The sequence below is a fragment of the Aythya ferina genome (assembly GCF_964211825.1).
Source record: "Aythya ferina genome assembly, chromosome: 1".
Lineage (NCBI taxonomy): Eukaryota > Metazoa > Chordata > Aves > Anseriformes > Anatidae > Aythya > Aythya ferina.
This window is the reverse complement of record NC_140296.1, coordinates 6475208-6491182: the sequence shown is the minus strand read 5'-3', so window position 1 is coordinate 6491182 and position 15975 is coordinate 6475208. Positions and strand designations below refer to the sequence as shown.

Here is a 15975-nt window from a genome sequence, read left to right as displayed (position 1 = left end):
CTTATGAAAAATATATCAAAGGTTTAATTTTTTAAAAAAGCACACTGAATAACAGAGCTTAAAGTCTCCTGGAGTTCTTTCCCAAACTTTTTCTGCACCTTTGACAGATTCGCAGACTTAATCAATTTATTTTGTGTTCTGTGCGCTTTGCTCAGACCTTTACAGACTGTTTAGCCCCAAGCCCCTACCTTTCTTGCAGTGATGTTGGTGCAGAGCTTGCCTTTCAGGTGTCTTACATGAATCATTCTGAATTAGAAAGCTTGCTGTCAGCTCTCAAAGTCTTCCCTCTCTTACAGATAGAGGAAGAGAGGGGAAGAAAGAGGGAGCGAGAGAGAAAGAGACACAGAAAGGGAGAGATATGTAAAATGAAAGCTCTGGCCAAAGAGAGAGGAAAATCAATGCTCCTATTCACTGGAAAAAAAAAAAAAAAAAAATACAGCCAACTGGACTGTTGACAGCAACAAGAGGAAATGTCTAGACACCCATACGTTACAATTCACCTTTTCAACACACTGGACAGCACAGTCCCCCCGGGTGCTTTGCTGAGGATCTCTCATTCTCACTCAGAGCTAAAATATGTTTTCAATAAAGCAAGCCCTTCCAAGAAAATAAAAGGATATTTAAGAATCACCTCTCTTCCATAAATTACTCAGGTTATAACCCTAATATTCTCATGATTGCTAAAGCAGCAAGAGGTTCAGTAAATGACACACATTATTTTGCCAAAATGAAGTCACTGCTACCAAAGTTACAAAATCCATAGTGAATCAGATATGTGGTCAGAGAGCAACCAACCCTCCCCCAGCTAGTAAAGTCTTGAAGGATGTAATATCTTAAAGAGAAAGTCTCCAGAGCACTTCTGACTTTGCCTAAAACTTTAGCTCACTCTGAGCAACCACACGTGTGCAAAACAAACTTGATTTGTGTTTACAGCCTGCATTTCAGCCTGCATGTTCTCTCTGTTGTGGTTTAGTCCAGTAGCCAAACAGCCAGACAAGCCTATTAAACTATAGATTATGTGAATCAGGGAACTTTTCAAACATCCTTCAGGTCAGAACCAATTAACCACCTCCACCCAAGAACAAATTAACCTGTTAAATTGTTCTAAACAAAGCAATGCTTGTGCTCTGGGCATGACAAGAATAAAAGGGAATTCAGTCAAACATAAAATTGGAAGACATTTTAACATTTAGATGTCAAGCTTTTGTCAAAGTTTGTTCTCTTCTACTCGGTAGATTCAAACTGATCTAGTAAGGTGTGCAACATTTCGATACATATAATTACCTAATGACTTGGCTATAAAATTTCATATCATGCTAGAAATTGGCATATGGGAATATATTTTGAAATTGGTCTCCGAGGACATGATCTGTAAATGCCTCTACTTGAAGTAACTCCTCTGAGTTGGTCTCAGGGAATTCATGATCCTATTCACCACCTATATGAAAAACGGAGGTTTTGAACACATTGAGGCTGTGTAAGCAACCCAACTTGTGTGTGTGTTTGGTAAAAATCAGGCTCCGTAAGTGTACACAGAAGTTTTCACCTGACCTTCTCCATTTTGGGTGTTTAAATCGTGCACTGTCACCTCCCTCCATAAAATGCACCAAGGAGTATTTAACAGCACAGGATTTGCCTGTGCATTGCCCAACCTTACCACAACATTAAGCTGCAGCATCCCTGAAATATTGCCACCTACTACCACCTGCAGAATCTCCTTTAGCTTCAGACAGAAGAGACCCACACTTCTGGGGACATTGACCACAGCTCTACTCTTCCATGGGCTCATTTTAGTTGCCAGGGTTCTTGGTTGAAGCTTCTAAGTCACATCTATCAATGACTACTCAAAGCCAGGGATGCACTATATGAAGAGTTGACTGATTCAGTGAATCCAGAAATTCTCCTGAGAATGCAAGCCCTTATTTTCATTAACACCCCATCCCTAACCCAAAGATCAAGTTTAGTGGCTCCATTTTCTTCCTCCAAGTAGATACTTCTACCATTCATTTTATTTGCCTAAACATAAGATTTTCAAATCCTTGGCACAGCTTTCCCCTTCATTAGCAACAACTCCTTCTGCTCTAATTTCTGCAGGTCATATCGCTGCTTAGTTTTATTTTTTTTCCTCTGCTCTTCCAGCCTTCATGTTATCTGTCCATATGATCACAACTGAAATCCACTATAGAAAGACTTGACCCAAAAAACAAACAAGTTCAGAAGCAGCCATCTGGGGTGAAAAGAGATGGTTTATCGTTGCTTTTGTAGTTGATTTAGATGGCCAAAAATATTCTCTGATGAGCTCTGACTCTCAGGAAACCATAATGTAGAAAGAATAACAACTATTCCCCACTGTGATAGCAGTGGCTCTGCGGACCACCATGTGAGAGCCACTTACCTAGGTGACTGCTTCCTTCTCCTCTAATTTTACCAGGGTGTCTATTTTTAAATCATACAAAACCAAGCAATACAAGGTGAGTGGGTAAAATGTGATGGTCTTTACAATGCAGTAATTTAGACTGGACAATTTAATGCTCCTTTCTGGCATTAAAAACTTTACTGCATCCAGATACTTCCACTTGGATAACCAAAGCATAGGGCTTAATTAGGCAGTTATATTTAGAAGCAGAGCCTGTAACATCCAGCTGAAATGAATATTTTGTAAAAGCAAGCTTCTGTAAAATTTAATAGGAAGGATTCTATGATTTTTATATTTTTCATGACACCTCCTTTTTAAAATAATTCATAAATTATTTTGAAACCCAACTATTGTTGAGCAAATATTGTATAGAGATACTGATTCTTTAAAGGGAAAATAATAGAAAAAAAAAAAAAAAAAAAAAAAAAAAAAAAAAAAAAAAGCTTCATTATTATCTCCAACTCAAACAATGGAAATGAAGGGGGGAAAAAAATAATAAATACTAGGTCTCCAAGCTTTGGTGTAGACACTGAGAAAGAAGACATCTACCAGACTGTTAGCAAAGTATTAGGAATGTCAGCATTTTGCAGAATTTACCCTGTGACTAATTAGGGCTCTATGCACCTACACTGAGAACACAAAAGCACACACATCCTCTCACAAATGTGGAGAAAGATTTATTTACGCTTAATGTATCTTAAATTGTGTACTACAGAGTACTTGCTAATGGTACCAAATTGGCAGTCTTTTACATGGGGTTATGTTCTCTTTCCTGTTTTCAGGTCCTATATTGCACCCAAACAAGTTACGAATACATTAAATACTTTCTTGATTACTTGTCTTCCAAGAGGGCAATCGCTGTAGTTATGAAATTATGTTTCTATGGTCAGAGCTCATTTATACCACTTGAGCCCTGTTCCAGTGAGGTTGCTGTGCATCACAACTGGTTAGTTAATAGGTCACCACTGGGATAAAAGTTATGTGAGTAATTATATGCTAGAAGGGAAAAACCCATGAGACAGCCTCTTTATTAGGACTGTTTCTGTGGTACACAGAAAATAAAAAATGAGAAACCTCTAATCTAGCAGATCCTGGATTTGTAGTCAGGAGCTATACTACAAATGAAATGTCAGAATAAATCCTGCTTTAGCCATGAAAAGAAGTTAATACAAATTTCAGAAGGCATGAAGTTTTGTATACCTCAGTTGCTGAGAATTTTAATGCAGTTCCCAGGCTGAACCAGAAGCCCATGAGTGCTGGTGTTAATTTAAAGATCAACAAATTAGCAATTCTGCCCCTCCCAACTGCAGCAGCCTTAACAGCAGCAGCTCTGCAACTGGCCTCAGGCCCATGAGAGTCTCAGGCAGAAGCTTTTGTTATAGCTTTCCCTTCTCCTGTGCATGGCAAATTTCATTGCTATTTAGCACAATCAACGTTGGAGTCCTGACCATTTCCCGAGCTTTCTCAACAGAAAGAAACAGATAATTTTCTTTTATGTGGGGTATCACAGTCCTCACTGCTCTGAGCCCTGTAGATGGTAAAACAAGCATGGGGAGAAGGGGAGGCCAAACAGCCAGTTCCCCTACTCCATCCCAAGCATTCTGCAGCCACGTGGCCACAGTGGCCCCAGGCTCAACAGATTTAGAGGATGTTTGTTTTCTGCTCTACAGCTGTGGGGGGGATCCCCTCTGCTCCTGCCCCAAGCCTCCAAGGGAGATCAGTGGGGCCATGGAGCGGTTGCCTCCCTTCCTCTCTGGGAGCTGATACAGTGCTAGGCTTCCAGGAGAAGTCAGGGTGGAAAAGACTCCAGGAGATCTTCATTCCAACCTCTTGCTCAAACCGGAGTCAGCAGTGAAGTCAGAGAACATTATTCAGGCTGTTATCCAGCCTGGTCTTCAAAATCCCCCAAGGTGGTGCCCATACAACCTCTCTAATAGTCTCACACCAACAAGCTCACTAGCCAACAGACATGAAAAGAGGGTGAGGCAAGCTGGGAACAGAATATGACTTGCAGTGTTGTAGGAAATGCACATTCACAATCCCAGGGTGTGGAGCAGAGGATGGGGAAGGGTTCTTGAGCCATTCTACAGCTCTGAAAAGCCTGGGATAAACTAGCCTTTTGAAAGCTCTGCAGCCTTTCCCAATTTAAAATTTCTGCCTAGGGTTTTATGCATTTATTATTTTCCATACAAAGCCATAAATGTTTTCTCTTGCTTCCCACAAATCCTTTATTCAGAATGAAACAGAAGTGACTCAGTTACGAACGCTGCCCTGGCTTTATGTGGGCTGGGGTGCTCTGCAACAGAAACACAGTACTCAAGGGCAACACGTCCTGAAGTGGCTCTCAGCTCTCAAGATCCATGGTGAATGAAAAGTTCATTTTAATTCTTGAGCATTCTGCCTGGGGAAGTAAATCTAACACCCAATTGATCATCAGCAACTGAAAAGCACTGGTGCATATGTTTAAACATGTAGCCAGTCCTAAATATCTATGTGTCACTGTCATAGCCGTGTGCTACTGACACTCGAGCACAGCCACTTGAAAAAGAAATCAGACAAAATGACTCTTCCAAATGAACTGACACAAAATGGTAAATTCCAAGGCATGAAAATAAAACATCTTGTATCTGCTGTCCCGTGGTACTGGGAACTGAAGAAAATACCACCCACAGCTCTGAATTTCTTATTGTTTGGCAGTGGGCTTGCCAGTTTTTGGAGTTTATTCTCAGGTACACATTGTGCTGAAGGGATACAAACAGCATGAAAATATAATTTGTAGAATTGCTGATGGAGAAACATTGAGTCCAGGAGTCCACAGTACTGTGACTACAAGCAGGAAAAACAGTACATTGTTCAGATGGGCATTCATATTGGAAATGATAGGAAATTGGGCTGGGATCAGGACATCTTGTGTTTTCTACAACATTTTCATGTAAGCAGTGTATTTAGCGCACATATCAAGCCCCTGATAATTCCTTGCTGTGTGGAAATAATTTCCTCCATAAATATATGGGTAAAATTCAGTGAGTGTACAAGTTCATGCAATACAATCTTTGGATTTGACAGATATTAATCATATTTTGCAATGGGGCAAAATATCCACTTCAGCTTTATGCAGTAAGGAGAGTGCATCAGCCCCGTACCTGAACTGATTCATGCTCTCCTTTTCCCTACAAAGGTGATTGGGGACATTCAAAACTGCACAGAAAGAATCAGGTTCTTAAAAGGGGGTTCGACCAAAACATCCAGTTCTGCTGATCTCACAAAGAATCACACTTCAACTCCAAGTAAGTACCAGAGGATACAGTACAAAAGTTTTCTGATCATTTGGGAATACAGCAACAGAAGAAACTCAGAAAGTTATGCTAGACTATTAGTTCTTTAGAACTCAAAAAAAATAACGAACAGAAAAATTGATCCAGGAATGTAAGCAAAACCCATGGAAAAGTATTAGACAAGGTAATAATCTGCAATTTTCCACTGTTATAAACAACTTTCATTGAAGTCTACAAGGTATCACATATGCATGCCAACTTGGTTAATGTCTGTTTTCTTTTCGTCATGTTTCCAGCTTACTAACTTTAAAAGAAAACTTAATAATTTTCTTTCACTTCCAAGAGAAAAAATACAGAATGACTTCAAGGCTGAAACTCTACATAATAATACCTAGGCCCAGGAGAATTGTTCCAGCCAAGTTGTGAACCTATGAAAATAATGGAGATACTATAATGAAACACTTACAACTGCAGCACTGCAAACAGCAAGGCTGTTACAAAGAGAACTATAACTTACCTCCTTACCACAGCCATGAAGTCATATTGCTTCATGCATTATTCAGTGTAGTTTTATGGTCCGTATCATTAGACTGCCCATACAAAAAATCACCACTTTGCTGACATATTCTTCCATACTGACTTGAAGCCACAAAGAAACTACAAAATTCAATGGGAGACTGAAGAAAAACCACCTTGGATAAAATTTACTAACCATGCAAAAGCTCAGAATTCAAAAATACACTGAAATGAAAGCAGCTTGAGATCAGCAAACCTATAGAACCTTCACTGATATTAACAACATTTCTACATATGGAATAAAAACCCAATCCTGGGATGGCATGAAATACACAGGGCCAATAACATACAAGAAAAAATTGCAGCAATAAGCCTCATTTGAATGTGCTAACATACCTGCAGTCAATAACGAGAAAAGAAAAAAAAAAAAAAAACAAAAAACTCAGCTAAATAAATATTTCACACTCCATCATGAAATAGTGGACCCTACCTTTATCTTCATCTCTACTGCATAATTTTCAAAAGTTTGTTTCTCCTTATTGTGTTCCCCAAATTGCCCAGATCCTTCTGATCCATTGGAATCTGCAGCCTAAAGGGGAAAAATAAATAAATAAATAGATAAACAAAGTAGCTGAGATTGCATTATAATTCTGTTATACCTTAATGTAACGATTAGCATGCACATACAAAAATGTAGCCCAAATTCACATAAACCTCAAGTGGTTGATACATAAGATTTTCACCTTGATGTTTTGTCATGCAAAATGTCTGGGGTTTAATCTCATAGTCACACTCATGGAAGTCTGTGAAGGTCTTAATAGGATAAACCTAAAAGTGATGCTTATCATTATCTCTAGTTGACTTCAGAAGGCATTCAGGGTGCTCAGCAGCTCTCAGCATCACAACATCAAGATAAGGAAGGAAATCCGTGCCCTGTCACAAAGGCCCACAGATAGTAATGGGGTCTCATCTGGAGTATCTGCAGGAACAGATTTCTTTACAATACCAACCGCATTACCTGCTTTTTCTTCTCATTTCTAATTCACAACATTCTCCTTAGTGATGTATTTTTGAAAGGGTTTCACACTTGCGTAGTAGCCATATTTGCAAATACTTAAATTGTTGTGTTTTTTTTTTTTGACCTTTCCTTCATTTACACAGATTACAATCTTACATCACATACAGAAAACCATCAAGAAAACACAGTAATTTTCCCCAAAAAAAAAGTATCTTTAATAGAAGTAAAAGTCTGTATTTGTTTTTTTCAATTTTCCTGCTGAAAATCCAATATGTTATTGTAGATTTTGCATTAAGACAATAAATATTACAAATGACTTCTCTGTTTACAATGTTCTGCCCTGCAAAAATGTGCTTGAAGAGGTAGGCATTGAATGAAACATTATGACTGCCACTGTCTCAAATCTCAGAAAATTTCTGGGCACTTTGCAAGAGCACGAACAGGAAAGCTGTGTGAATTCAAGCAGCGTACAGTCTCCTGAATCTATCAGTGCTGAGCATCACAGACACTGTGAGTGATTTAGGTCCATCCTTTTTTTCAGCCTGTTCACCAGGAGTGCAGTCAATTTTAACACAACAGGCAAGAAATTGTTAGCATTTTAAATAGATCAACCATTGCCAGCACAACTTTGAAAACAACAAGCCCGTGCCACAGAAACAGCCAAATCACATCCACATGTGCAAATGTTTTCTCCTCTGATACTAGATTGTTTACTTAGGGCTCCGTCCAGCAAAAGACTGAATGCTGGCCCCAACCCAGCAAACTACTTAGACACGTGCTTTTAACTTCAGTGCAACCAATGGCCTTGGTTTTGTGCTGCAGCCGAGCATGTGTTTAAATGCTGTATTGGATCAGGCCCAGCAGCTACATGGGGTTGAGCACACGGGACTCCATGCATGTCCTCTCTCAGTTTTTAGTTTCTCTAACATGCCTGCAGTAATAGAGAAGCACGCATTCCTTTGCCTTGTTTCTTAACACGGAAGAGTGTTGCGTATCTTCCATCTGGAAGGGAGAGCAAGGCAACATGGCCAAAGTTATGCAGGAAAGCAAGGACCTGAACCCAGCAGCTCTGAACGTTGCAGGGGTTTTTTTTTTTTTGTTTTTTTTTGTTTTTTTGTTTTTTCTCCAAGAAAAGGAAAATTGGTGTTACAAAGAATTAAGAAGCATGCATAAAAAATTCATTTCATCTTTGCCGTCTTTGAACACCTGATGTGTTTTATACTGTTATTATTTACAGGCAGCAATATACATGTAAGCTTTGCAAATCAATGTGTTACCTATTTCCGCTAATCATCAAGACCAGGCTCTGCCTGATCCTTAAAGAAACTAAGATTCTGCAAGTTCTCAATGGGGCTTGACAATTTCCAGCAGAAACTACAGACTATAGAGTAATAGTTATCAAATGAGTGCAGCTGCAAACTTGGATAAGGAACAAGTTTAGTTTGCTTATGTTTTACCTTTTTTTTTTTTCTTCTCCCTCAAAGTTGTCATCATTAGCTGAATCCAGTATTTTGAAAGAACAAAAAACAATGTCAAAAAATACTGTGAAATGTTTTCCTTAGGGAAACAGGTCATGGATTAATTGTGAAGAACAGTAAATGAAGGACATTAGGAGGCTGCAACAGCTCAAGTAAAAGTAATAATAATAAATTTGGAACATGTCTCTGTTCCAGTGCTTTCAGGTTCAATACACATTAGCAGAATAATATCTGATTCCCAAACCTGAATGAAGTATACGCTAGCAATCCATCTGAAAACCAAAAGTCATTTAGCTTCGTGTTTTGAAATAAACAGGACTGTATAAACAGAAGCAAAAAGGATGCTTGTTATGTCCTGTGATAGGTTTATTAAAAACTAAGTACTCTTGGCTTTGAGTCTCTTCTTATTCTTGACATACGTATGGTCCTCCCTTCAGAAGCTATCCAACAAGCCTACACTCTCTAAACATACATGAACACAGTATACACTAAAGTTGCCTGCTCATACAAAATAAGTATTTTAGCAACACCTCATTATTCCTGATCTGTGGAGGTCACTATGAAAAGCAGAACTGGCAGCCCCAGGGTGACACAGTATGAATGCAGGGCAGCAAATGCACCACACTTGTACCTCTTGGTAGGAGGTTCTGAAAATAATAACTTCAAGCTTGAATTAAAACTATTAGCAAAAGCCTACACTGTTTATCAGCACCTTGTATCTAGAAGGCTGGTATTTGGAAAATATCACAAAAGAAAATATTATTTCCTCTAAGTCTGTCAGAACAAGACTGACAGACCTGGAGAAAAAGAACAGAGAAGAAATTTTACAAGTAAATGTTGCAAAAACAGCTTAGAACTTCATTTGGTAACTTAGCTCACATGGCTGGTAACTATAAGACTTGCAGATCACACCAAAAGCAATTTCCAATTCTGTTTATAATTAATGCTAATCTATTTAGATTATAATTAACATGGACTATTTAGACTGTAATCTCTTCAGGGCAATGTCTCTCTCATTGTGCAAACTTACAGCATTATTTAAATGTTTATTAATAAAATAGTAATCACATTAGCTACCTTGTTAATTTTATCTAATTTTAACAGTGCTCAGCTAAGCTTGTCTGTGCTTATAACACATCTTTCCTATAGCTTATCAGAACATGCACAATTGTCACAGTCAACTGTCAACAAAATTCTTGCTGATATTCTTTTTTTTTTTTTTTTTTTTTTTTTTTTTTGCCAAAGTACACAGTTATGAATTATGAAAGACTTGTCTCTGGTTCCACTTTCAGCAGGCAGCCTGTTCCAGTTCATGTCTGAGCCAGCAACCAGCCAGAAGGAGCATCTGCCCTCGCAGGCAATTATGGCATGTGAGGTTTCCAAGAATTCCTACAGGAGATCTTCCTATAGCAGCCAAGCTCTGCATTAGTGGATGAATTCTCCAGCCCATTATATGGCTCCAGAACTTATATTTCATGTATCGATATGAGGTACTTGTAACCATCCATGGTAGTTACCACGTTTTTGTCTAGGAATGAGGCCCAATTTTGGAAACACTTTGATTAATAAAATATATATACATATATATATGCAAACAATATTTTCTTGTTCCATGCTCTTGGACATTGCTGCCACAACTTTGACTTTATTTGCGCACACACCTGTGTGGGATATTTCCTGGGGCACATATACCATTTGTGGCTGGAAAAGGCTGATTCAGCTTTGCAAGTGACCAGGGGCACTGATGGGAATGTGGCAATGTTCAGCCCAGGAGCTGAAATAAATCTGCAGCTGCCTTAGGATTCAGGGAGCTAATGCAGACTCTCCTATAGATGGAAGCTTAGTGAATGCTCTCCTGTGTGTGTTTAGAGAGAGAAATTCAAATCAGAAGCTGATCTGAGACCTATTTTGGCAGTTTGTATTGAGAATTCCTGGAGAATCCTTCTCCAGGACTCACAGATAAATTCCCAGCTTGCCCTGAATGATTTACAGTAAGAGGGGGGCAGGGTATTTAAAAACAAAAATAAAAAAAAAGGAACTGTTAACTTGTGAATGCCAATATCTGTCAGAAAATCTATCATCTTGGTAATCAAATGCTCCCAGGAATATAGAGTGCTGAGAGATACTGCTTTTATTTAATTAACTTTTATGAAAGTAAGCAGTTTGAAACAAATCATTAGAACGTTTCAGAAGTTACACAGGGAAAGCAAAATACACTAACATATGCTGGAGTTATCCATTTTACAAGACACCTATGTAAATGAATTCATTTAACAAATACACTGGAGTAGGAAGCAACCTGAGCTGAACTGAGCTGCACAGCAGGATGCTGACACCAGCAAAGACCTGAGCCCACCTTGACGCAAGGTTGCAGCCAACTCCAATAGTGCTGTACTCAAGCTGTGTACGAACTAAAGCTGGATGCAGGTCAAGTTCCTCCTTTGCAATGTGCCAGGAACAGTAGGAACGCCTTCTGTGTCTGTGATCTGACCACTGAGGACTGCACCTTTTTGCTGTATCTAGGCAGGGCTGACCGCTCTCCTAAATGTTCTCTAAGCATCTCACTTTTGGTTCTTGCTGCTGGCAGTCTTGGACCACCAAAAAAAAAATTGTAGTGCTTGAACAGTTTGTGGGAAACAAAGCACCATTGTGGGTTCAGAGAGCTTTTCCTGCAATGACATGGGAAGGAAAAGTCCTAGAGACCATGAGATATGCTTTCCTTTTTCTGTACCTGCTAGTCCTGTTTCTATTCCTCTTGTAGTCCTTATTATAGGAAGAAGTGTCGTTCAGCAAATTTTTTGGCAGGAATTAACTTTTACCCATATCACAGATGACTGAAAACTCAGACAATCCCAGAGCAGGCTATGCTAGAAACTAAAATCAGGAATGTAATCCTGCTGAAGCCAGGCAGAATTTCACTTGCTTCAGCTAGGCCTAAATTTCAGTCCAAAAATAATATAGCAGAGCTCTTGTCTTGCCCACAAAATCCTTTAGAAAAAATGGTGCCTAATTGAGTGTTTCTGAAGGCCTTTGCAAAAGCATGCTTCTGTATCCACAGCTGAATGATTCCCTCATCACCAAGGGGTTTGTTTCTATTTCTACAGCAGGGATTCTGGTTTGCTGTTTGGAGATGTCCAGGTTTGTCCACATCACATCACAACAGCTCAGTCCTTACAGCCATGCCAGGTCAGGGTGATGTTGCATGTTGCTACTGGGTCTCATGGGCCAAACCCTGCAAGAATTTCACTGCAGTCCCTTGGGCCCCAGTCTTCCCAATATGACCAGTAAATGTGAAGGTGAAGTGGTGGAGTCACCATCCCTGGGGATGTTCAAGGAAAGGTTGGACGTGGTGCTTAGGGACATGGTTTAGTGGGTGGCATTGGTAGTGGGGGGATGGTTGGACCAGATGAACTTGGAGGGCTTTTCCAACCTTTATAATTCTGTGATTCTATGATTCTATGAATGGAAAAAAGGAAAACAGGCATTTGGACATGAATGCTACCATACAAATCACACCACAAGCACTTGAATTTTTTAATACGTGCATATATATATATATATAGAGAGAGAGAGAGAGAAGTTGAAAGAAAGCATAAATATCACAATAATATTTATTTTCCCCCAGGATTTTTATGATTCAACTTTAGCTAGAATGGATTCAACCTTTCAGAAGATTTTATGACAGACTTAAAGAGTGTCAGAGCTCAGAACAATTGCATGGCTGCCAGCGGGTGTTGCAGAAAGGTCAGGCTCAGACTTCATGATCCCCACCCTCCTGCAAGCAAGCCTTGCTCTCAGAGTACCTCTGGTTGTCAGAATGGTACTAGTGAGCTTTGCATTTGCTTGTCCCGAGCACAGATTTGCCCACTGGTCTATAAGCTGTCACCCAAGTCACTAAATATTGCATAGTCAATTTGGCTGGGCTAACACCTACCCTCGAATCCTAGCTCCCTGACCATCCATATCATGTAATTACCCGGTTGTGTTCAGACTCTGACCTGGAGCAAGACAAATGACTTTCCAGGAGACACTAGCTCATGCGTCATCTTTTCTCCTCCCACATTCACAGTTCAGATGAAGCTGCCTGGAGTCAGCTGGCTCCACAAACTCAAGCCTTGTGACCAGAAAACACACCCAGAAGCTTCACCTTTCAGGTCTAGGCTCCATCTCCAATGCCAGTCGTGCAGAGTTTTGTTTTCAGCTGGATTGCAAAATGAGCCACTTGTACATCTCCTTTGCCAGGGAGTAGCATGCCACTAAGGTGGCACAGTGGTGGGCTATGCCACATTCAGTGGTTCTTGCAATGGGGATGGACCATGGCACTGTAAAGCCACCAGAGCCCTTGCAAAGATGAGCCATACAAGGGCTATTGCTCTCTGTCCTGCTGAGACCTGGCACACCAAATACAGGGGACTGGAAGGATCTGCTAGCCTCCTGCATGTTGCAGAGAGGAAAACTGGGAAAAGAGAGTATTGCAAGGCTGAAGAGATAGTGACACTCAGTCCAGCTGTATGAGAATGATGCTTAAAACATGAGCCCAGACAGATGGGTTAGAGGTCTCAAAGACCCTCCCTTGCTGTAGCTCCATGCCAGGCAGCAATCCACAAAAGGAATGGAGACAATTGCCTTCTGTATGGCTGAGTTCTTATTCTGATAGACTGCTTTCCAAAGCATTCTCTGCAACAGAGTTACCAAACACCATAGGGCAAATTCAGACTCCTTTAACCACGAGAATGGATGAGGTGAGAACTTTAAACAATTAATTGCATCTCCCTCAGCTCACTGGGATTCAGTCAGATCCTGACTCTCAATGCTTCCCATTCCTTACCTTTCAGCCATTGCTCTGCATTTTTCTGGGCATAAAGAAGATGAAATATGAAGAGTGATTTGGGATATTAAAGATCTATTTCTTTCAAATAAAGCAGAAGCTATTACTGAATTCTCCTGAAGGCTGGAGGAAAAGGACTAGAAAAATTAAAAGGCTGAACATAATTAATGAATGCTCATTTAGAATTGGCTATCATGCAACATCTTGGAGGCTAAATTTACAGCTGAAGAGGGCAGGCTATATGCAGAAATGGGATGTGGAGAGCTGTGTGCGCTGTGTCAAGCTGGGCGAAGGATAGGGAGCTGTGGCTGCAACGGCTTCCCTTTTAGCGCGGAGCAATGACACCTGCAAAAAGCCCCTCTGAGCATAAAGGTTGGCTGCTGTAAGAATAACATGTTAAGGCATGTGGTTTGATTCCTGTTGTGCCCATCTGCATACATTTTATTCATTAGCTTCAGTGGAATCCTTCTGCATTTAAGCCCCTATAAGTGAGCACTGAAAATTCAAGCGAACCACAGCTGGAAGCAAATGCAAACACTTGCAAACAGAAAACAGAAAGTAAGTCATTAATTGTAACAGAAAACATGACTAATGGTATTAAATTAAATAATATTTGCATGATATTTTAATTAGCAAAGATAATGTTTATTTTACTTACACAGAAGTAAAGTTCTGGATACATAAATCCCAACCTACATATTTCAGTTGCCATAACAACTTGATACATTTATTCTCTTGTGTCATTTTGTATTGCATCAGTGCTGTGGTTTTTTATACAACCAAAAAGAAAGAAAGAAAAAAAAAAAAAAAACTGCTTTGGTTGCTATGATAATACATTTTTAATTGTTCTTTTCACATTCAGATTTTCCTGAAACCAATATAACTTTCCCTCCAAAGATGGTCACTGCACAGTATGGGAGTTTCACTACCAATTCCAGTGCTCAGCTCAGCTCTGCTCAGCTTGCCAGAATTCCCAAGGACATGTGTAGCCATTCTGCTCAGGCAGTGATCCTGCTATTTCAGCGGTCCCCCCTGGGGACTACTCTATGGTTAGAGTTAAGGTCGTAGCAGGAAACCAGTAAAGTAACACCCTGAGCTGCATTTTCTCCTGAAAAACAGAAGGAAATTTAAGTAGGGCTAGGTTCTTCAGGAAGGTGTATAGTCAGATTTTGGGCAGCAGTGGCAGCAAACAGCTGCAGGGGTGCAAAGCTGCAGGGGTGCAAACTACATAAGTAAATGACTGCAGCACTCTCCTGGCCAGGAGGATATTTCAGAGCAGCTTCTACATTTCATTCACACTCTGGTAGTGTGCAATGAGCTAGGCTTTGCTTTTAACCGGGAGCAGAACTGATTCCTAAACTCTTGGGGCCTCCAAGGAGATGGCCCAATTTTTTCTATAAATCAAGGCAACCAAATGATACAATGATGGGAGGAGCAGAGATTAGTTTGGCTTTTCCCCTCCCCATCTCCAGCTAGCTGTGCAGTGTAGCAGAGCCTGCAGTTGCTTGTTCACCTTTCCCAGCTCTGCACCCTCACAAAAGGACCCATTCAATTAAATTGCAATTACCTAACTGCTGATGCTGCATTTCTTGCTGGTTCCCTGTAACAAGTGTAATGGGAGAGACTGTATTAATTAATAACAATTATATTACAGTGCAAGATGAGGAACTGCTTGGCAACCATTGTTCTGTACAGCTGGTGTGGAGATCTCAGATTAGAAACAATGGGACATTTATGAATGTAAGGTTAGAATTTTTGATGGAAAAGAGCTAGTCCAATGGCTCTTGTGGACTGCCTTGGCCTTTGGGGGCAGCTCTTCACTTAATGCTAATTATGATCGCTGCCACTTCAGCAAGGAGAGCTCTGACAATTGCTTTCAGAGAACTGTCTCCTTAGTTCTCAGAAGTGAGAATGTGCATGTGTGTTACCACGCACAGTTTAGGACAAGCTCCATCACAATATTTTGCTATGACAGGCAGCTTCTCTCTTTTTGTTTTGGGGATTTTTTTTAGTAGGTCATACTATTCTTCCTTATAAAAAGTATATATATATATGAGTAAGAAAAAATATGCGCATAATAGAATTAGAACAACCCCAAATGAGAGGAACACCCAACAATGCTACGTACTACATGATAACTTGGTAGGATAGAAAGTCACTCAGATAATGTGATTGAATTCTGATTTATCTCACTATGCACTGCAGGTCCATAGCAAATTCAAGGATAGAAACAAGTCTCCTGCCTCCACCACTGGCCCACACAGTCTCTTTGTGTTTACACACATATCCAGGGAAATTATAGAGGAGGAAACTATTCACATTTCACTTGAAATGAACTGAAACTCATTTTGTGTCTGTTCTTGCCAGAAATGGTGAATTTAAGTCAGTCTACTCAATAGCAGTAATAAAACCAGTCTCATTTTGAGAACAGGACCGATATGTCA

The 15975-nt window shown here is 40.0% G+C and overlaps 1 protein-coding gene across 10 annotated transcripts in view; it reads right to left on the bottom strand.

Moving 5' to 3' along the window:
- DLG2 (discs large MAGUK scaffold protein 2) overlaps positions 1-15975 on the bottom strand; it is a 1046667-nt gene that overhangs the window by 891517 nt on the left and 139175 nt on the right. For all 10 annotated transcript variants that reach the window (XM_084519823.1, XM_084519802.1, XM_084519813.1 and 7 more), the window contains exon 5: positions 6698-6796. In XM_084519823.1, the coding sequence (XP_084375949.1) occupies positions 6698-6796 (99 nt within the window). The remainder of the gene's footprint in view (positions 1-6697; positions 6797-15975) is intronic.